At 32.7% G+C, this 23441-nt stretch overlaps 1 protein-coding gene across 9 annotated transcripts in view; it reads right to left on the bottom strand.

Annotated features, from left to right (window-relative positions):
- The window catches only part of DMD (dystrophin), a 1947932-nt gene that overhangs the window by 1031342 nt on the left and 893149 nt on the right, over positions 1-23441 (bottom strand). For all 9 annotated transcript variants that reach the window (XM_064483309.1, XM_031445593.2, XM_064483311.1 and 6 more), the window contains one exon: positions 8676-8870. In XM_064483309.1, coding sequence (XP_064339379.1) covers positions 8676-8870 — 195 coding nt within the window. The remainder of the gene's footprint in view (positions 1-8675; positions 8871-23441) is intronic.

Here is a 23441-nt window from a genome sequence, read left to right as displayed (position 1 = left end):
TATGATTGAAAGTAAATCAGATTCTCTAACCAAAGTTTTTGTTGAAAGCAAATGTTTTTTAGCCTATGTGCATTCGCTTCTTTTTCTTTAAACTTTTCTTTTTTTTTTTTTTTTTTTTTTTTTTTTTTTTACCTTTAGGCTACTTGCCAAATCTGGAAATACCTTTATGTATATTTTATGCTACTGTTAACATTTTATTTTAAAGTTGTTTACATGTAAGTATGAAATTTAATGTTTTACCACATTCTTAAAGGCAATTTGCTTTAGGATTATTTACATGGAAATTTAATTTACAATAATTTTTAAGATTTTGAGTATATGATGAATACGGGCTTTACAAACCTTGAAATTTATATAATTATACACTTTTATAAGAATTTTTCCACATAATCCTACATGATTTCACTGTATCTTTGCAATATTACTTCTGAGTTAGGATTATCATTTGTCTAATTTCAAAGTTAAAAACACTGAAACTTAGAAATTTTATGTGACTTGCCCAGGACACAACTATTAAGAGTCAGATTCGGTGTCTAAATCTAAGTCTTTAATGTTCAGATGCAGTGCCTAGCCAATATCTCTAGCCTTTGCCATAACCATATAATGCAAGCCAAGTGATTATGAAAAATATTACTAATATTTTAATTACTCGTGGGTTTCTTGTTACACACTTTCATAAATGATTGGTTTAAAATTCAGTATGTACAAACCTCGAGTAGATTTCTCCATGCTGACAAATATGCTTAATTTTCTAGAATCCACACATCTGGATGACTTCACTCAATAAGTTTGGGCATAATGTAAAACAGGCTAATTTTCCTTCTTTCTTAAAAAAAATCTTGACATGCATTAACATTACTCTATCCTTTCAATCACAGATTTCATACCTAGATTTACCAGACTGTCAATCATTCATTCAACAGATATCCTCTGAGTGCCTACTGAGTGGTAGGTATTGCTCTAGGAGTTGGAGATACAATGGTGAACAAGAAAAACAAGATATTGGCTGTTTTTCCTAGTGGTTATACGTATGATGGATGTTGGTCATCATAGGGAACAGGACAGAAGGAGTAGAAGGCTCATTTGCAAACCACTGCAAATGGTGAAAATGGTATCTTTTGCTGTTGCTGACTATCACCATCTTAATAAATGTAGCACTGCAGGTAAATGGGTATGCATACACTTAAATGCATGAATGTCTGTTTTTAAGTTTATAAAACCCTGCATGATTGTTTTCACATTTTAAGAAGGTAAAAATGATAGCTTTAAGCAGTTTTAGCTAACAAAAATGCCTTGAGGCCCTTTGTAAGTTGGTTAACAGAGGTGTACACAACTTTCATTTCTGAGAAAAAAGGATTAGAGAAACCTATTAGTAGCTGTTGTGACAGCAGCCTTTGGGGAGTAGATCTATCTTAAAATTGAAAAAGAGAAATTGGAACACCAAAGACTCAAACTCCAGTTCATTTTCACTCCCTGAAATTTGTCTTTATCTGACAGATGAAGGCAACACCCTATATAAATCTAATTCTTATCCATTTTATGTCCCATCTAGCTAGCAGGCACTATATTAATGACGTATCAAATTGGGAAGGGTGTTCAATCAAGAAGCATTAAAGTACTTATTAATTAGATTTTTCCTAAAGAAGTTCTTGAAAGTTATTTTTAGTGGCTCTATTGTAAGTTACCCTTTGGATTTTTTTTCTGCATTCATAATGGTCCACATGTGAAAAACACTTCCTAAATACAACTATATATTTTCATCAAAACATTTTTCCATAGGATGAGGCACTGTCTTCACATAAATAATGAATCAGTAATTACATATCACAGATCAAAATATGACATCATAATTGGTCAAAGAACAGCTTGAATAGTTCATGAATAAAAGGAAAACTTCCCCACAACTTAATTGCAACCTCAAAATTTCTACCAGCCTCATGAATTGTAAGTTTTGATGTAGAAGTTTCTGACTTACATCAAATTTATAGGATGGGGATTATCAAAATAGGCTTGCTGGGAGAATGGAAGGAGGAGGAGTGAGTCCTTAAAGTACATTTTAGCAGAAATAGGAGTAAATTGTAGCATGGGAGGCAAAGTAGGACAACTGCTGGGTCTGATAAAATAATGGCTAGAGAAAAGAATGAATAATTTTCTATAAAAGAGAGACATGTAAAAAATATAAAGGGAAACTCTACCAAAGCACATAAAATATGAACTACACAAGGCTATACTGTGGTAAATATCTATAATCTCTTCAGTATAAGAAATGAAAATTGAGGTACTATATTAATAATTTAAGTAGGATTTCAATTATAGCAAATAGATTAATATTTGTAAAGTAGCTCACAAATATAAATAGCAAATGAAACAATCAAGTAAAAAGAATAAAATGATAGTAAATAAATCCCAAATCAGAAAAGCAGTTGAAAAAAAGGAAATATATTTATAGCTGAATAAATATGCTAGTTGAAAAACTAGATTTTCCTCAGAGAATTCATGAAATGATTACATTATTCAAAATGCTATAGTCCAAAAGATCAGTTCTTATAATGTGGTAATACATTAATAAAAGTCATGTTTTTCCATGCACCAAACTATTCAATTAGAAAATTTAAGTAGAATTCAAAAGGCATTTGTAATTAAATTTTGCTTTGACATTTTGTATGCTCCATAATTAATTTAGAATAACTGCAATATCCTTTCATTGGAATATTATTAAATTGGTGAAAAATCTAACCCTTTATCTAACATGGCCCTTTATTATAATGTGCACAGAAACATTATTTTATTTTCTTTCAGGAATTTGGTTCAGATTTGTATATATAGTGCCTTCATATATTATCTAATTCTCCTAATATGAGACTAGAAAAACAGTCAGTTTGCTCATAGCATTAGTTTTGTCTTCATTCACGTGATTGGCATTATTAAATTTGTGCTTAAATGTGATGAAATACATTTCATCACATTTAAGAAGAAGGATTTTGACCAGATTTTCATCACATTTAAGAAGAAGAAGGATTTTGACCAGAATGATAAGATCTCCATTGCCAGCACTTTTGCCCCTGCTTCACAGCAAGACCAGAGTATGGAAGGCAAAGTTATCAATGAGAAGAAATCTTACATTCCTCAAGGGATCTTCTACCAAGTTCATAGGACCCCAAAATTCTCCTGAGCCCTAAATCTGCTGAGAATGGAGATTTATACACCCATGTTCAAGTTTCTGTGTGAATACAGGAATAAATCTTCTATCTCCCTTTTGAAAACACTTCCAAACTCTGAAAATCCCTCCTTACCACCTTAGTCCAAGTCACCAGTATCCATTCTTCAACTATCCTCCTTGTTTCTACTCCCCTACATTTCTGCTCTAAACGGGGCAGCCAGGGTGATCTTGTTAAAGCCTAAGTCCGACCATGTCACTCATCTCAACAATCTACAATGGCTTCTATCTCAGAATGAATAGTAGTCTTTACAACGGTCCACCAGACAACCCCCCAACCTGGACCTCCAAAGCCCCCTTGACTTCGTGCCTTGATCTTCCTGCTGTTCATTGATCAAGTTAGGCATGCTCCCAACAAGCAGGCCTTCCCATTGACTATTTACCATGCCCGGACAGCAAGGCTGCCTGCAAGGCTGACTCCCTTAACCTACCTTCCTCAAATCTTTGCTCAAATACCCTTTCTGCCCTATTAAAAATTGCAATCCCACCTCTTGCCATTCCAACTACTCCTGCCCCCTTAGTAGTTTTATATTCCCTTACCCAACTCTGTATTTTTTTCATACTGTGTACCATCTTTCATATACAACATTTACCTATGTATTATGTGTTTGTTTGTTTGCTCAGATTCTGCCTCCCTCTGCTATAACAAAAGCTACATGAGACTTGAATCCATAGGTTTTGTTCACTGCTTTTTAAGCACTTAGAGCAATGCCTGGTACATAGTAAGAGCTTAATAAATATGTTTGAATGAATGGATACTCATTCCTTACATTAGCAGCTTGTCCTAATCATTCCTTTTAGGTTTCAAGGGCCCTGCAAAAAACTGAACCAGTCAGAGAAGAATGAGCAACTTTGCTTTACAATCTTAGGTTTGTTCAACTTACAAGCTTTCCCCCATGCTGTTGAGTTTGAACAAGGGCAGCCTTGCTTTCTTGATCCTATCTAAACTCTACACTGGGTTCAAGTTTTCCCTCAACATCTGTGAGCTTTCTTCAATTGTCCACACTTCTTGCCACCCTCTTGGCTACTAAAGGCACAAAGCATTTTATTCGCCTCAACCAGAGCATCTATACTATCATTAGTTTAGATGAGACAATTGAAATGATGCATATCCGACTTCCTTCTTTCCTTTCCTTCCTTTCCCTCTTCCTGCCTTCCTTTACCCTTTCCTTCCTTTTCCTCTTCCTGCCTTCCTTTTCCCCTTATTTATTCCCTTCCTCCCTCCCTCCTTTTCTTTTTCTTTTATTGAAATATTAGTTTCAGATGTATAACATAGTGATTCAATATTTTATAAATTATATTCCATTTATAGTTATTATAAAATACTGGCTATATTCCTTGCATTGCATAATATATCCTTGTAGCTTATTTATTTTATACATAGTAGTTTGTATCCTTTAATCTCCTATGCTGTTCCTCCTCCATTCCCTCTCTCCACTGGTCACCACTAGTTTGTTTTCTATATCTGTGAGTGTGTTTCTGTTCTGCTATACTCACTCTTTTATTTTATTTTTTAGATTCCACTTATAAGTGGTAACATACAGTATTTGTCATTTTCTGTGTGCTCATTTCACTTAGCATAAAGCCAACAGTATATGAAAAGATGCTTGCTTCCTTTTATGGAAAGTTTTAAAATTGGCATGGATTCTGAGAGAATTAGAACCCAGTACATTTTTCCTATGAACCGGTCTGACAGACCTCAGTATTCTACCATGTTTTACCCAAATTCATCCTTGCTATGCTCAACAGAGTACCCCAGAAACCATGAAAGGTGGTACAGTATAGTGGTTAACAGTTTAGATATTAATGCTACTTTGCTTGGGTTCAAATCCTTATTTGAACCAATACTAGTTTTGTCAACTTTGTCAAGTTATTTACTTAATATTTCTTCAGTTTCTTCATCTATAAAATGGAGATAATGATTTTAGATACTTCATAGGGTTGTGAGGGGGATTAATTAGTTAATACAGGGAAGTTACTCAGTACCTTAGCACTGTATACAAAATGATCTTCATTACTGTAAAAGATAAAGCCTAGTCATCATCATTATTCTAGGACATACTCTTATTTCGATCCTAGTAATTCACCTTTATCCATGTCAAGTCCTAACTGAGAAACTCAGGAAATCCTTAGTGAGGGAACAGAATAGTCACTGGGGAGTTCTACACCAAATTGCATGAAATGTTTTCCAGTATTTCTGTTGACAAACAGACTGAATAATAAGTATATACGTCATTATTTCTTTCAAAGTTATCCTAGGTTGGGTTCCCCTAGAAACAGATCCTAAGACTAGAACGTGAATACAAGTGATTACTTGTGAATGATCCTAACCAGAAGTGGTAAGGGAGTGTGGAGGGTAGGAGAGGAAGCCAGTAAATAGTGTAATATGAGAAAGCTTTCTACAGTGCACAAGGGGATCTTAATCCTGGTGGGGAACTTTGGGTCACAGTGTAGAACGTGCCTCAGAGTTACCTCAACTGAAGATGTGGATGAGCAGTGGCATTTATCCAAAGAAAGCCATTTGTCATTGCTTGAGATTTGTTGAGAGATGTGGGAAGGCAGGCACATCTGGCCTTGGATGACTAGAGAGAGCCTTAAGTCAGAGTCCCAGGAACCTGCAGTTGGCAGCTGTCAGTCAGGGTGGAGGGAATGTTGAGTGAGGGGGGTGACAGATGAGGCCCCAAGAGTACCTTAGACACTGATGGAACTGAAGTTTTCAGTAGATTTAGGAATGTGGAGGCATTAGGATAAACCCTTTCCATTGGGCCTCTTAAATGAATAATTTCTGCTTTCATGACAAGATTTCAAATGTCTAAGGTTCTCAGGGGCAAAACTTTGAGAAACTTCAAATTGTGATGCTAAAAACTTCTATGTTCATATTCCATTATTTTTTACTGTGAAAAGAATACAACATGAGATCTACCCTCTTAACAAATTTTTAAGTATACAATACGTTATTGTGTTTTTATTATTAGAGGCACAATGTTGTAGAGCAGATCTCTAGAACTTATTTATCTTGCATAACTGAAATTTTATACCTATTGAACAGCAATTCCTCACTTCCCCCTCCCTCCAGGTCCTGACAACCACCATTCTATTCTCTTTTATGTTCATACTTTCATATGAGACAACTTAAAACAAGATTTGATGATTTAACATAGCAATTATATCTTAGCAAATTTTACTAACAATGGGCTTTTTTCTTAAAAATAAAGTCATAGTTATTTCTAACATTGATTGAGCTTTCAAAAATTGAAATTATTTCAGAACTATGGCACTATTATTTACTAGGAAAGATAAATTTATTTGGATAAATAATGGATATCATTGACTTTTTACATATAAACAAATACAATCAATTGACTCATAATGATAATATTGACTTTGATATAAGAATAAATATTACTTATGTGCATGTTTCTCATTCAGTGCTACTTATGCCTTAGTTTGTGTATTAGCTAATAAATGCAGATTTCCATATATAAATAAGTGTTTGTTTATCTGGTTAGTTCTTGTCAAAATGATTAGGTAGCTTTCTAATTCAATACATCTATGGAAATCATCTGTGCTATAATATATTTTTGTTCAGAAAGTAATTATTTTAACTTACTACACATTATTTGTGTTGTATTATATTTAAAAATATGTATGTTAAACCACAGCCATACCTACTACAGTTCTGTAATTTGATTCATGCAAATCTGTCAGGAATAAAATCAACCACAATTTAATTTCAAACCTTCTCAGCCAGCAGCTGTACAATTTATATGCTGTTTTTCTATTTTTACTACTAGATAATGACAATGATGAATGCCTTTAAGAGGAAATACATATTCATTGAAAAGGCTGAGATCAAAACTAGCCCCCTTACAAAAGCTCATAAAGGTAGGAAGTCCATTTGCTTGCTGCAAGAGATATTTTGGGAGTGAGATGGAATTATGCCCCAAACTGGATCTAATGAGGATTCAATAATCCAGTTAAATTAAACCAGCAATAATACCTTTTTATAAACCAGAGTAATCAATACCATCACAATTGATGTCAGCTATAAGACTATGAGTGTAGCCAAGGGTCCATCATTCTGAGTGTGTCAGGTTAAGAGGTATGAAGACAAAGATATTCATTTGGCAACTTAATGAGTTTAGGGTCACTGATCTCCTGACCCATATGTCCATGAACAAGGAAAGGAATGAATATTAGCTCATTAGCAGTGATTTACATGTTGAATGACAATGATGAAATTACAAACTGTGCTGTCATGAGAAATAAATTAATGTGAATAATGACAAGGATGCTGGCATGTCTCCTTTATCAATTGATTGAGCTTCTTTTCTTCACTGTACCCATGAGTAATCTTTTATTTAAAAGAGAATAAGAAATAGCATCATACGGAAATGGATGGAGTAGTTCCAGAGAACCATTCATCTCTTATTTTATTTTAGTGTGTAATTTTATAGCTTACTTGATATAATGTAAGATATTAAACCTAAGTCCCTCAAGATATTGAAACTCTGAGTTCCAAAGCAAACAAATGGCTTTATCTATTTGTACAGTTATGCAGACAAATATGTGATATGAAATGAGATCCCAAGAAATAATTTACAGTATAAAATACTTTAGCTAATAGGTGCTGCTGAGAGCAAACTTATCTTCTGTCTATAATCTTATGCTATTTGCATTGGAAAATACTGAGCTCTGGTTATACTATAATGTTTCATTTTGAGAGTGAAATGTATGATCACAAAAATTATCTTGAGACACACATTATTATGTACATTTTCTTGATGCTACATTCACTTATCTTCAGACACTTCCCTCTAAAACCCAAAGCCTGTTTCTTCATCATGTTTTGCTTTAGTTTGGAATTTAGAAACTTGTAGCTGGTGATTGGAAAAAAAAAGCTGGATTTGGTTGGAGGCCTTTGCCTGGTGATTTTAAAGAAAATATTTTGTTGCTTTCTATTCAGTTAGATTCTATGTATTGTAATATTGATATTAACACTAATTTGAAATTGAATGTATATATTAGAAGTAGAAAATATAAAACTAAAACTATATACAATAGATATAACTTAAAACTTCATCTAATTTCCCTGTTTATGGGAAAAGAAAGAAAAGTAATATATTTGTTGGGAATAAACCATTCCTCTAGCAAAACTTGTTTTTTGGTGAGCCCTTTCTGCCCTCAATGTGTAAGAAACTATTAAGAAACTATTATTTTAGTGTGTTCCTTTGTTTTAGGAAATCTCTCAACAGTAAATATTACAAAATACCTATTCCAATTTATATTTCTCTATCTGTACCAGATTTCTAAAGCTAAGTATCTTGTAAAGTGTTTTAAGACTTCCACACGTAAGTCAAAATGCCTTCGCCGTACACATCTAAGTCAACTGTTCTAGTCCGTAAATGATCAATGCGATCGTGTTGTAAAATCTAAATGAAAATGCTTTGCTTTTTACCTTCAGAGACTCCTCTTGTTTAAAGAGATCTTCAAAATCTTTAGCACAGAGGTCAGGAGCATTGAGAAGTTGTTCCACTTCTGATAGGGCTTGTGAGACATGAGTGATCTCAGTCAGATAAGTAGAAGGCACATAAGAAATTTCCAAAGGCGTGTCTTCAGTCATCACCATCACTGATTCTTCATGGACAGTGTGCTGGTATAGATATACAAAAGAACAATTCTTTTAGTTTCCTAATAATGAAAAGACCTCTACTGAGTTCATACAGATTCCAGTTTATAGCCGACAGAAGGCTGAAAAGTAGGTAAAAATATATGGTGGTAAGTCTAGTAAAAATGTTCTTTATTATTGATATAATCTCTCTTCCAAAAAGTGTTAGAAGCATTTTAATAATAAGAGATACATAAACATTAGCACTATGAATACAAGGATGAAAGATCAAGAGCCATGCGGTCATGAGAAGGGTAGTTGTACCCTAAGAAAATAATACTTTTTACAACCGGTTTTAAACATGTACTCTAACCTTCCTAGAAAACTAGGTATGGGGTGGAATGGCGAGTTCTACGTCTGTGATATTCACATTAAAGGAATCTTTCTTATACTCTTTTCCCATAGTCTTGATTGAAGTACAAGAGGGACAAACTAGTTTTGGCTGGTAGCTACCTTTCTATTAAGGACCCTTCTCCAAATTCCGGCTCCTCTTTTGGATGCTTGTTTCTTGCTAAGTTAAACTGCTAATTAAAGTACTAAATAAGTAGGACTGAGAATGGAATTTACAATTTAACAAGCACTCCAGAAAGCCTGAAATCTAAGGGGGCACTAGCCTCTCCTCTGCATCTGCACTTTCCTACCTGCCATTCAAGGGCTAGGACTGATGGGCATGTGGAGCTCAGAGTCAGTTCAGACTTGGCCAGTAGTGTCTCTTTCTCTATTCCTTATAAGAGTAAGAAATAAATACCATTTGTCATGCAAATTCAAAAAGACAGATGACCTCTGTTCTCTTCTGTCTATACTCTAAGCAGCAAAACTCTTCTAAGTGAAATTAGTTTCTCAGTAACTTTGTTTTGAATTGCTGAACTGCCATCTGCCTGTTGATGGGGTCAGCTGAGGGTCAAAGTGGCAGGGTGTCTTGGGGAGATCTGATGATAAGCTTGCTAACACAGTCATTCATTACTGCACAGCCTTTATGACAAGACTACCCTCATTTTTGCAATAAACGCAATTAGATAGAGTTTAGGATCCCAGACTGAATCCACACAAAGATGAGTAAAAACATACACTGGTCCATTTATGCTTTCTTTTTAATTGTTCAGGTCCAAGATGCTTGTACTCACTTCTTACATAATATAAAATAAAATAGTTCTAATTTAGATGTCTCATCTACTTATGACATGATAAATTGATAAAATTACACAAATTAGCTTACATAATTATCCCTTTTATAATACTTAGTTTACTGTGTATACTTTGACCAAATGCATAATACCTATTCCTTCATGATCAATGGAATGATAATCTACATGCACTTCTAACTTTACATTTAAAATATCAGAATTTTGGGCTAGACTTGGGAGGATTTCGTTCCTCTTACTGCCCTGATACATAGTATCCAGTCATCATAGATACAAGTTAAGTGGTGCATATCAGTTGAATAGGGAAAGCTAAGAGATGATTATGCGAACCTTTATGAGAAATAGAAAGATTTCAGAACAAGTCTTTCACATCACTGGTAAACTGTCAACTCATTTTCTAGAAAATCAGTTTTATAAATTTTGAATATTCTCATGTATTACGGAGTTCTAATAGATACAATAATTTTAATACAGAGAGATGTTTCATAATTTTCATACACAATAAGCTGTCAGAAGTTGAATCAAGAGACCCAGGTATTCGTAGATCTAGTTTACTAGCTACTTCTTAAAATACATCATTCCTTTGACACAGTCATACAGGTCTATAATGAATAAACTATATCCACTAAATGACTTTCAGTTTGGTTTAATAAAAATTTCAAACAGTTATTAAAAAATCAATGTAATTGGAAGTATCGTGCTCATTTTCTCTTCCTTATGCAAAAGCCCACTCATATTCAGATTTTGCCTTTTCATTTGAATTTCATTAACTCTGCCTTGAATAATTATATCCTTCTGAATCCTGATGTGTACAAATCCTGTCTAACCTTTTGAAAATCAACTTGCTTTTGTTAATATTCTTTCTCACCTTATATCATTATAGATATTCATGCATCATTAGCAAGGAAGCGCTATAGCCACACTAATTCATTTTATTTCTCTCTGTTCATATTCATTTCTAATGATATATATACCCAAAACAATATACCTTCCTCATTTCTGAGAATGAAAACCAAGGGATGAGGAAGAACATCACAGAGTACCTGTTTTTATTAACAAATGGAAAGCTCAACTGAGGCTCAAAAAGGATTATTATGGGACAAAGCTATGATTTGTAACACCTAAAGTTGAAATGAAAACTGGTTTGAGATTTTGAGCTATGTAAGTAGGCAGAGCTTTCACTCATAAAATTTTTAATAAACTTCTACTTCTCTAAAACTTGAGTTATCACATTTGTCACTTAAATTTTTTTTCTTGAAGGACCACATAACTGCATGAAATAAAGGCAACCCTGTTTTGAAACAAATGGTGTATTATATCTAAGTTTTAAAACAAAATGTTTTCCTCCATGATTTAAAGGACTTCTCTCTCTTCAATAAAAAAGTTTCAAATGTGTTGTGCTAACTGGCTCATTTCTGAGTTATGAGGTCAAAGAAACTCAAGAAGAAAAAATGTGCTATATGCCATATCATTATGATATATTCCTTTAAAATACCTATATATCTAATATAAATTGGTGTATAGAAAATATGTCAACACATTTAAAGTCTAACCAACAAAAAATAGACTAGTATCTGGACAAAAAAAGTAATGCAGTGACAAAGCATTTTTTTTAGTCCATTAGTGTTAATAAAGACAAAGTTGTGCCAAATCTTCAAAACAAGATTATTCATCAAAAATTTAAAGTGAGCCATCATATGAAAATCTGTTAATTTATATCTTACGTTTCTTCAAAAGGACATTCTTAATTATTACAAATTATTTAAAAATAATAATACAATGGTATATAAACCCCCAAATAGGATTATAGGCTTTTATATGGGTTCTGACAGGTCATATATGACATGGAAATAGGAAAGATTTCAGTTATCTAAGACAGGTAGCTTTCTCTCCTAGTCTCAAAAGTCTTCAGAGAAAAAAATTCCTTCTAGTAAGAAAAATAGTAAAGCTATTTGTATTTATTCCTCTTTGATTATTTATAGAAATTATAACCCTGAAAAGGCAAATCAAATAATCAAATTTGGCCAAAAAAGACTTCATTAATCCACAGAGAGAAAAAAGATGCAACTAATAAGTCACAAAAAACAAGAATATGACAGATAGGTATGGGTTTATTCTTTCCTATTCCCTGTTTTGGACACACGTAAATGGCATGACAACACTTGTATTCTGACAGCACTCAGCCTTGCGTGCTTTTAATTAAGTCACTGTGCAGAATGACCTTAAATAATTAGCCTAATGAGTCCAAACAGATCAGTTACGATCTTACATAAAGAAAATAGCAATGAGAGAGCATTTTCTCTTAGGTATTTCCATCCCTTTTAATTGCATCATCTAGAAAATGATTTATTGTCTATGTGAAGCTATATAACAAAAAAAAGGGGAGGATCAATCCTCAAATGGTCATGAAGCAGCTGATCAATAAATTGTATTAAGCTTATAATTTACCCCTTTAGTTCAAAAAGAATAAAACACACTGAATACACAAAATAATCAGTATAAAATATTTCAGAAAGTCATTCTTTATAGCTACATTATTTATTTTCTAAAATTAGAATGAATTTTTGGTGCAAGGCAGGCTAGCACTGAAAGAGATATTCAGGTAGAGCAGGATGTGCCAGTCTTTAAGAACATCCTACTTCTAGGAGGTCAGGTATGTGTAGTGTCCTGTATAAAGGGTCTGGTTGTACCTGTTCATTGATCTGCCTCATGTTGACTCTTCCCTTCCACATCATCAAATTTACTTAATTCCTCAGGGCCAAGCTAAATTACCATCTAATTAAACCGATAAAGTGAATCTTGATAATGTGTTAATGGCTTATATTGGTTTAAAGTGTTATCCTTCACAGGATAACATTTGCATTTTAATAAGGATTTTCAATGCATTAACATAAATTAGTAACTTGGTAGAATTCTAGTCACTAAGTATGGCCTGTGAGAGAAATGAAAGAAAAGGCTTTGATTCCCACTAAGATAAGCACCAACATAGACAGCCTACCTAATAAGAAATCACCAGGAAAACAACATGACAATTTAACAGATAAGGGTATATATCATAGGTACCCAACAAAGTAAAATAAATGCAGCAAAGACTCATGCATTGCACCTAGCCTAGAATAGGTATTCAAAAATATCTGTTGGATAAATGAAGAAACTATCAACCTTAAAAGGATAATTTTTTGAAATAAGTATTTGGCTAGAATTGCTGGGATCTATAGTCAAAATATAATTTCCATTTTGGAATTCCCAGAAGGAAGCAGGAATATTTTCTTCATTTTATAACATAATCTTCATTGGTATAGATTTAAAAGGTATTTCTGATTTAACTATGCAGCATTTTTCCAATTTAATGCACATTACTAAATGCTATTACACTTATGTGTCTTGGCTCTTCAACTGCCTCTCAGATTTTAATATAACTCATAATATGTGAACAAAAACAAGAATCAATCATTTGAGGTACTGTACACAGATCATTGTAGGAGACAGTAATTTTCACCTCTTCATGAAGATTCACAATACTTCTTAGCAGTTTGAAGTGTCTGAGAAGGCTTGCAGTCAAGAAATTTTCTTACCCTTTCTAACTCTTCCGAAAGTCTTTACATAATACTTCTCATTTATATATCCAGCTTATTTTTTTTTACAGCAAGCTATCCCAATATCAGCTTGGGAATACCTGGCATAGGAAGTTTTTCATTATGTTCAAATGTGAAAATGAACACACATATACATATATTGAATTTATTTGAAAATAAAATTAACACAAGAAAAAATAGGTATGGGGTTACTTTCACCCTACTAAATCACTTAATTTCTATTGACCTGTGGACCTTCCAGTTAGAGTAGATCTTACAGAACAGATTCACAATATTTTTAATTTCTATGCTACACTTCTCAAGCATCTCAGCAAATTTAGCCATCATTTATGTCAACATTATTTAGTGTTACAACTAAGTAACTATATCTGAATATGCATGTGCCATAATTCTGTTTTTATGTAAGATTTTTTCTTTATTAGAAATGTGATAGTGAAAAAGTTTTTAACTTTACTATTCAATATGCTAGTCCCTAGCCACATGTGACTGTTTAAATTTAAATCTAAATTATTTAAAAGGAAACACAAAATTTTAGTCACTAACGAGATCAGAAATACAAGGTGGGTTTTTTTTTTTTATAATAGAGACAGTCAATAATGCAAGGCTAGAATCTTTATTTGTATGTGAAAAACTTTAACAGTGGCACTGCATCTATCGGAAACCAATTGTTGTACAACATCTAGATTGACAGTTTTCCTCAGAAAGGTGATCTAGACTGGCTAGTGAATCCAATTTAAGATGTCAAACACTTAAAATTCAACCAACCTGTCATCATACAACAGATTGATTTTACTAAACTGCTAACATATTTTGATTTCATGTACAATAGCTTCAATGTCTAAGTAACTTCATCACAGTTGATGAAGTTAGTTTAACAAAAGCACCTCCTATAAAGTATAGAAATTATATATGCATGATTTATTTGCTGAAAGCTTATTTATACATATATGTATATGTATCTGTGAGTGTGTGTACATGCAAAAAAATGGAAATGTTGAGATGATAGGAAAATCACCTAATATACACGTTTTTTTGTCTCCCTCTCAGTTAAGTACACTCAACGTCCAAAATAACCACAACTAATTACTAGAATCTAGAAGAATATATGCATCAGGCACTCAGATAGAGAAAGAGGTACAGGTGGAGAGAGAAAGATCATGGACTGGTGGTCTTTGAAACATATGTGATCTCTGGCACAGTCTGGGATGAAAACTATGGATTTGGTGACGTCCAGATGTGTATATGAGGTGATTTGTGGGAGACAATTGATTTAAGAAGATCTATTTGGCCCAGAATGAAGTACCTACTGGTTTCTTTCAGGAGGCACTACTGTACAGTGTCTATACTAAATAGCTGAGGACAGCTTTAACATGTACTTCTTGTTCATGAGATCAAGATGCTTTCCCATAAATACTTATTCTGGGAGATTCTGGGTTGTTGACCCATTCTTCACTGGAAAAAAAACACTGCCATGAGGTTTGTTGCTTCTCAATTAACACTATATATGATAACCTCCAAACTTGACTTCATTTATGCTAAGAACTCTCACGCCCTTCAATTTAAGTATGAGGAAAAAAAAAACACAGGCCATTTCAGGAGACTCAAGGGATTGAAGAAGGGAAACAAACCTGAAACCATGAAGAAGAAACAGAAAACACATTTCATAAAATCAAAGTGAGGAACATAAAAAAGATAATACTAAAGTACAGAAAGCCTAATACCTTGTTTTTAAAAATTCAATAGATAATTTGGGAAAGAGTATGGTAATTGCTAAAATTGAAATGTGGAAACAATGACAAAGGTGATGCTACATCAGGGAAATAATTTGCAAAAATTTAGAGTCAAAATAGTAACATCAAATGAAATATAATTCCAGGGCAAACATTCCAAGAAAACCCTGTAATGATAAAAGTCATAATCTTTTACAAAAAACAAAACAAAACAAAACAAACAACAAAGAAAAACAGTAATTAATTGTTATGCCCGAAACATTTGACTGCTTTTTAAATAGGGGGAAAAATTACTAGGAATAACAGGAGAATGTGATAAAATCAGATATAAATATTAGCTTCCATAAAACTCTTCCAGAATTTTTGGACCAAAACCCAAACTGAAACACAACAAATGAAAAATAAGGATAGAATTGTTTTTTAACCAACAAGGTAAATTTAATCCGTATTTTATACAGAATGAAAAAGCATATTCTTTTTTTTCATCAATGGGACATTAAAGAAAAAGACCATATAGCCACAAAAGAAAGTTTAAGAGGATAAAAACTGGACAGTCACATGTAAATCAATGAAGTTAGAACACTCTCTCACACCATACACAAAAATAAACTCAAAATGACTTAAAGACTCAAATATAGACAAGACATGCTAAACCTCCTAGAAGAAAACATAGGCAAAACATTCTCTGACATAAATTTTAACAATGTTCTCCTAGGGCAGTCTATCCAGGCAACAGAAATAAAAGCAAAACTTAACAAATGGGACCTAATTAAACTTAAAACCTTTTGCACAGCAAAGGAAACCATAAGCAAAACAAAATGACAACCTACAGAATGGGAGAAAATATTTGCAAATGATGCAACAGACAAATGTTTAATTTCCAGAATATATAAACAGCTCATACGACTTAATAACAACAACAACAAAAAAAACTCAATCCAAAAATGGGCAGAAGACCTAACCAAGCAATATTCCAATGAAGACATACAAATGGCCAATAGGCACATGAAAAGATGCTCTATATCGCTAATTATGAGAGATATGCAAATCAAAACTACAATGAGGTATCACCTCACACCAGTCAGAATGGCCATCATTCAAAAGTCCACAAATGATAAATGCTAGAGAGGGTATGGAGAAAAGGGAAACCTGCTACATTGTTGGTGGGAATGTAGTTTGGTGCAGCCATTATGGAAAACAATATGGAGATTCCTAAAAAAACTAAAAATAGACTTACACTACTATCTAGCAATCCAACTCCTGGGCACGTATCTGGAGGGAACTCTAATTTGAAAAGACACCTGCACCCCAATGTTCATAGCAGCACCTATTTACAATAGCCAAGACATGGAAACAGCCTAAATGTTCATCAACAGATGACTGGGTAAAGAAGCTGTAGTATATTTATACAATGGAATACTACTCAGCTACAAAAATGAGTCAAATAATGCCATTTGCAGCAACATGGATGGACCTGGAGAACATCATTCTAAGTGAAGTAAGCCAGAAAGAGAAAGAAAAGTACCATATTATATCACTCGAATGTGGAATCTAAAAAAAAAAAAAAAAAAGAAAAGAAAAGAAGAAAGAGGACACTAATGAACTCATTTACAAAATAGAAGCAGACGCACAGACACAGTAAACAATCTTATGGTTACCGGGGAAAGAGGGAGGGAAGAGATAAATTTGAGAGTTTTAGATTTGCAAATGTTAACCTCTATATATAAAAATAATAAAAAACCAAATTTCTTCTATATAGCACAGGGAACTATATTCAATATCTTGTAATAACCTTTAATGAAAAAGGATATGAAAACAAATATATGTATAAATATGCATGATTGAAATATTATACTGTATACCAGAAATTGACACATTGGAACTGACTATACTTCAATAAAACAAACAGGATAAAAAATAGAGATTTTATAGTTCATCTCTTCTTATCATAATCTAATAATCCAGAAATGTAGAGAAAGGATGGAATAAATTTTGGTTTATCTCCTAAGGCTATTAAAAAGGACACACCAGATCTGTATGCACTGTCTGGAAAAATGTCCCTGAAAGATTGTTATATTTAAAAATCATATACAGACTGAGGCAATATTTTTATAAAGAGGTAAAACATATCAGTCTGTCTATCTATCTATCTATCTTTATATATTTATAGTTAAGAAGCAAAGAGTATAGTATGAAGAGATAATACTCAACTGTAAACATTATTTTTTCAGAGGGAATGAAATTAGCAGTAGGGTGAAATGGAGAGTACTAATGTTTTCTTAATATACTTTTACATTGATTGTACTGTTAAACTAATATTGTACTACATTTAAAATAACTATACAGAGCTCTGAACTAGGGCTAAATAGTAGAAGCAAAAAGATAAGAGTTTGCAGTGGTAAATAAAACCTTTATGTAACCTGTTTATGAGTAGTCATGGCTTTTTCTAACTGGTTTGACCATAACAGGATGTTTTTACTTCAGTAAAGCTGTAGGAAAGCATGTACCATCAACTGACTGAATGGCATGGACGCACAGACCAAGACAAAATGCTTAAGAAAACAGGATGAATGTATTTTTGAAGAATTTTACATTATCACCTAAAAGAACACGAATTACCTCACTGCACACCTAATTGACTAAAGAGGCCTGGCAATGACTGGGGGCTGATTTTGCACATGAAGGAAAGAGAATTATTTTTAGGTGCCTGAGGTTCCTGAAGATGAGTGAGAAACCTTAACAGTAAACAGAAGAATGTCCTCTTATATTAGATCTCTTTTGACTAATCTTGAGTTCAATTTCAAAAAACTAATTAAAATAAAAATGACTAATGAGAAAAATACTTCAGCAAAAACATATTTAGCAACATTGGAACAATCAATAAAATAGGAGACTTTCTTTTCTTTGCACTTTTGAAATGACTACCTCAATGCCTCCCATGCTTTCTAAGTTGCTTTTAAGATGAAAAGGCTTCCTATTTCTTTGGCCTGGCATATGAGATTACGTTTATATAAATGCCCTTAACGTGAAGGGACACTAATAACCTTGAAATATAATGATAATACTATTTACAAAATTAGCTAATTCCAAATTACACGAGTTTGATAATTACCCCACATTCCATTTTCCTTTAAATATTCACACAATCATTTTATAGGATTGTAATAAAAAGTGGTGAGTTACAAAACAGAACTTTTGGAACCTGGCTGAAAGATGGAGAATACACTATAAAAATTACCATCTTAATGAGTTTAGCAGGCATATTTCCAAAGGCAAAATGTGTATTTTACAAAGTAAACTTATGTATGCAAATATTTATAATTATATGCACAGAAATTTCTATGTATATAGGGAAACATATATAGTTACATGTATATGTGCACATGCACATAAGTTGATAACAGATATTTAGAGAGCTAGACATTTAGATAGATGTTTAAATTAGCTGGCAGTAGTATTTTGTGATTTAGGAAGCTGATAGGGCATATGCATTATATATGTTAAACTCTTTCACATTTAGTAGATGAGATTTTTTTAAAATTTACCCTAATTTTATTTGGAAATAAACTTAAAATAATTAAGTTATCCATGAGAAGTATAAATCAAATCAAATAAGTAATAATAAACACAACCTCTCTCTCACTCGTTCTCTTTCTCTCTTTCATTTATGCTACCCTGCATGAAAGTGTTTTTCAAAGCCATGTGTCCCTATACAGGCCCTGTACAGGCCCTTTTTTGCCTCACTTTCAGGCTGTATCTATTATTTTATACTGATGTTATTTAATCTTTTTCCTTTTCTTTCTGGCTTCTACTCTACTTGGGGCAGAAAACCAAGATACTTAACATTTATTAGACTTCTCTCTACAATCAGAGTGAAATTTTTTAAAAAACTTCAAAAAAGAATCTGAATAGTCCCCTCATAGAGAAATTTAAGTAAGCTTTGGACTTCATGAACCTCATCAAATCAATTTAGAGAATCCAAAGGCCTTTGTTCTACTTCTTTTCTGATTCTTGGCTGTGTTCCAGATAATTCATAACACTGTCCATTCAACCTCTGAATAAATTAGGTACTGCTGTGTGTAGAAACTATTATGTTTAGTGTTATTTTTCTAAATTAATATACTTTGCCAAGTTATAAATAACTTTGCAAAAGATGACAGTCACTGAACAAAATCATTTTTTTTTCTTAATCAAAGATTATGCTCAATTCTTTCTTAGGGTTTTGTGAGTTTAATGACACCTTGGGCCTAACGTGCTCCACTTTACAATCAAGATAGTTTCTCCTGAAATAGCTTGTTCTCTGTCAATGTTCCAGAAAATAATTATCATTGTATTTTCCCATGGCAAGAATTCCAATATAAAACTGAACTTCTCTGCCTGGTGCATTTTCAAGTTTTAACTCTAAGAAACTGTATTCACACAATCACTTTTAAAATCGTTTTAGATCATATACTTTAAAACGATAATTAACCAAGGTTTTAATATAACGTTCTATTTCTTAAAATTCTTTGTAAAAGCAACTGCAATAGAAAAAAAGTGTTTTGCTAATAAAAAAATAATTATACTAATTTTCAATCCTCAAAACTTTTAAGAATACTGATTTAATTTGCTTACTTTTTATATACAAACCAAGTTTTTTAAGTATAAGAATTAACTACAATCATGAATGAGAAGCATTTTGCAAATTGTAAAGTTAAGTATTTATCATGGCTACTTACTTGGAAATGAAGAACATAAGAAAAGTGTTCAAACTGATGTAAAACCAGTCCATCTTTCCAATTTGGAAACATGAACATGGTTTTAGTTTTTGGTTTCGATGAAGCACAGGAAAGGTAACACTTCTGTGTTAAAGTAAATGGTCCTGTTTTGGAATCTGTTCATTTTTGAAACAAATAAAAGAAGGATTTAAATCCAGAAAATAAAAATATTTATAAAGGAGCAAATACCATTTTGGTACATTTATTATAAGTCAGTGTATATATTTAAAATATATCAGGCAAGTGTTGTAATACCCTGATTCTACTATTTTTGTACATTTGTTCTTCTATTTGTTTCTCACACGCAACAGAAGAAATTTCAGAATCTTATTCCAGGGGATAATGCTTGTGGGCCAATATTCTTTGCCTGAAAGGCCACAAAATGGGAGGCAATCATCAGTTTTTAGAGCTTTCCTTTCCTTAGTGTCAAACCTTCAAGTAACCAACATACAAACTTAGCAGGAATGGTGCCCCTTCATGTGAATAAGTTTCTCCAAATTGATGGTTCCCAGATTCTGTATTTCGTGGGTCAGTAAAAAACTACCAAAAATGTCAGGGAACCTCACAAAGTTCCAACCTTTATTTTTGCAGTAAAAGACACTATAATGAAATAATAAAAAAGAAAAAATATATATAAAGATGAAAGAAAGGCTATTTTAAGGCTTCCCCCTCCCATGACAAACTGTAGAAAACTATACTTTCAGAAGAAAGGACAATTCTTATATAAATTTAGCTTTATACAAAGTTCAACACATTTGCTACGGACCAGTGCAAACTGTCAGATACTGGTACACTAGGGCACCACTGGTGTAAAAATACAGAGTGAATAACTCTGAACTATACAGAATTCCACAAGAAGATGCTATCCACTCATCAATCCATCCATGAATGCATTTATTCACCATGTTTTTATTTAGCACCTACTCTGTGGTAGAGTCTATATATTGGGACAATAGTAGTTAGTAATACAAAGTCTCTAGCCTCATGGAGGGCATTCTATGGTAGAAGACAGATTATAAACAAAATATTTTCAAATTGTGCTAAGTGCTACAAGGGACACAATATGGCTAATGTAGAGTGTGATGGAGGGGACGAAAGGACATTGAAGGATGCAGTTTTCTACATCTTAAAAGATGACAGAAGATCAGGAATAAAGATCCAGAAACAAAATCCCAAGAAAAGGGAACTTCAATTGCAAAGATTCCGAAATGGAAGGCCTTTTACCAGGTTTGAAGAAGAGGTCTCTGTGGCAATACATTAAAGAGGTTGTTGTCCACTTTAGGGAGGCCAATATAAGAGACGGTCGATATCTCTCAAAATAACTTTCCACATAGGAAATAGTCAAGTGTGTCTATCTATGAGGCAAGCAACTAAAATGCATGTGATAATATTATTGATATGTGTCATGTATATCTGTGATAGTCTAGATAATAATCACAGTACAAAATTTGAATTTTATATACATCACAAAGGGAGTTGCACACATTATAGATTACTGCATTTCTTAAATAACTCATTTATTTCTATTTTGCCACCCAGCCAGTCTATTAGATAAAAATGTAGTTAACTATTATGGAAAACTATTTGCATAGATCTCCTGGAAAACTTCCCAGTTCATTTATACTGGCAATAAATTGCCATGTATTGCTATCCAGCTATATAACTAATAAAGCCTCCAACTTATGAATTAATCTAAACATTTTAAATTTTCACAGATACAGACTCTCGGTTTTCATTTTAGCTGTGCACCTTTTGTGCATGGATTAGTCACCACTAAATATTATATAGTTTTCCTATATTTCCTATATTTAACACACATTTTATATGTGTTAAAATGTTCACATGTTTTACATATGTTAAAGTAGCTATTTAACACTTTCAAAGTTGCTTATGATTATAGAATATGGTGTTAAATTTGAGAATGCAATATGCTTGGGCTTTCATTTACTTATTGAGTACTACACTCAGAGATTAAATAAAAGGGTATGAATAATGGACTGTTTTAACAAAATTGTGTTATAAATGAAGTCTCCATGAATAAATACATTTGTATTAATAAAATAAAACTAAATTTCAAACACACTTTAAGGTTCCAAAGCCACTGGCTCACAAAAAAGAGCAGAATAAATATCAAATAACTTAGCAAACTTGAAAATATTGTAACACTTCTTTTAATTTCACGGAAATCAAAGTTAGGAAAGCTGTATACTTGAATTAATTTTATTCATCTGTTCTAAGAATATATTCCATACAATGAGAGTCTTAAGTAATCACTGAAGAATCAGAATGATTCACAGATGGTGCAAGTGATTTAATTATTTTAACCAGTTGTTCCGGGCATGCTCAGAAGGATATTGCCAACCCCATTGCAGAAGCCATCTGAGCTCCCTTCCAGCTGGTGTTCTATATTTTGAAAGCAAATTTAGATTGGAGAAAATTACACTTTTTATTGTTATGTTGCAAACAGAGGTCGAATTGCTGTGTATAAATTCTTGTACTTTTTTTCTTTTCATTGTATGAGTTATATTTATCAAATATCACGTCTTTTGTATGATTGCTATGGATTCACCAATGTTCTTTCACGTTTTGTGTTGTCTGGCACATAGGAGGCATTAGATAAATGTTTATTGAATGAAAGAAATACGAATTCAATGTATCCAAAATAAAACTTGAGTTTCTCAGTAGACTCCCGGGAAGTGTATGGAATTTCAATTTCCCTTCACCCTACTCATTATTGGAAAGTTCTCCTTAAAAACAAATATAAAAAGGAAGAAACCAATATAATAAAACAACACCTCTCCCCCCAAAAGACAACATCACAAATCTCTTTGTTAATTGACTAATTACAACTGTATCTTGATGTTGGATTCCTTGCCCTTAATTTTACGGGAACTCAGGGAAGTTGCTTGACAAATTTTAGTCCGTTTAGGTTGTTTTAAGGATTAGAGATAGTTTTTGTACAAAACTAGTCTTGCGTGCCTCAACTGGCCTCAGAAGCTCTGTTACCTCACAACAAAATAACTGATAGTCATAATTATTTCCATTAGACTAAGAGAAACTTTGCTTAATGTGTTTATTCACAATTATAAATAACAATTAGTCGAAAATAATTCTATCAAATGTGATTGTTTTTGAAATATTCTCATTCCAAGAGAATATTAATTTTAGTGAAATAAGTTACTTTGATACCAAAAATGAGGTATCTTTAATTTTACTAATAAAATTACATAATAAAATTGCATATATTGATAATGCACCAGACTCCATTTTGTTTTTATCTAATATTTATGAAAACTATATCATTATTTATTTACCATCAGTAATATCTCCT

Source organism: Camelus dromedarius, chromosome X (assembly GCF_036321535.1).
Source record: "Camelus dromedarius isolate mCamDro1 chromosome X, mCamDro1.pat, whole genome shotgun sequence".
Classification (NCBI taxonomy): Eukaryota; Metazoa; Chordata; class Mammalia; order Artiodactyla; family Camelidae; genus Camelus; species Camelus dromedarius.
Note: the sequence above shows the minus strand (reverse complement) of the source record. Positions and strands in the feature narration are given on the sequence as shown.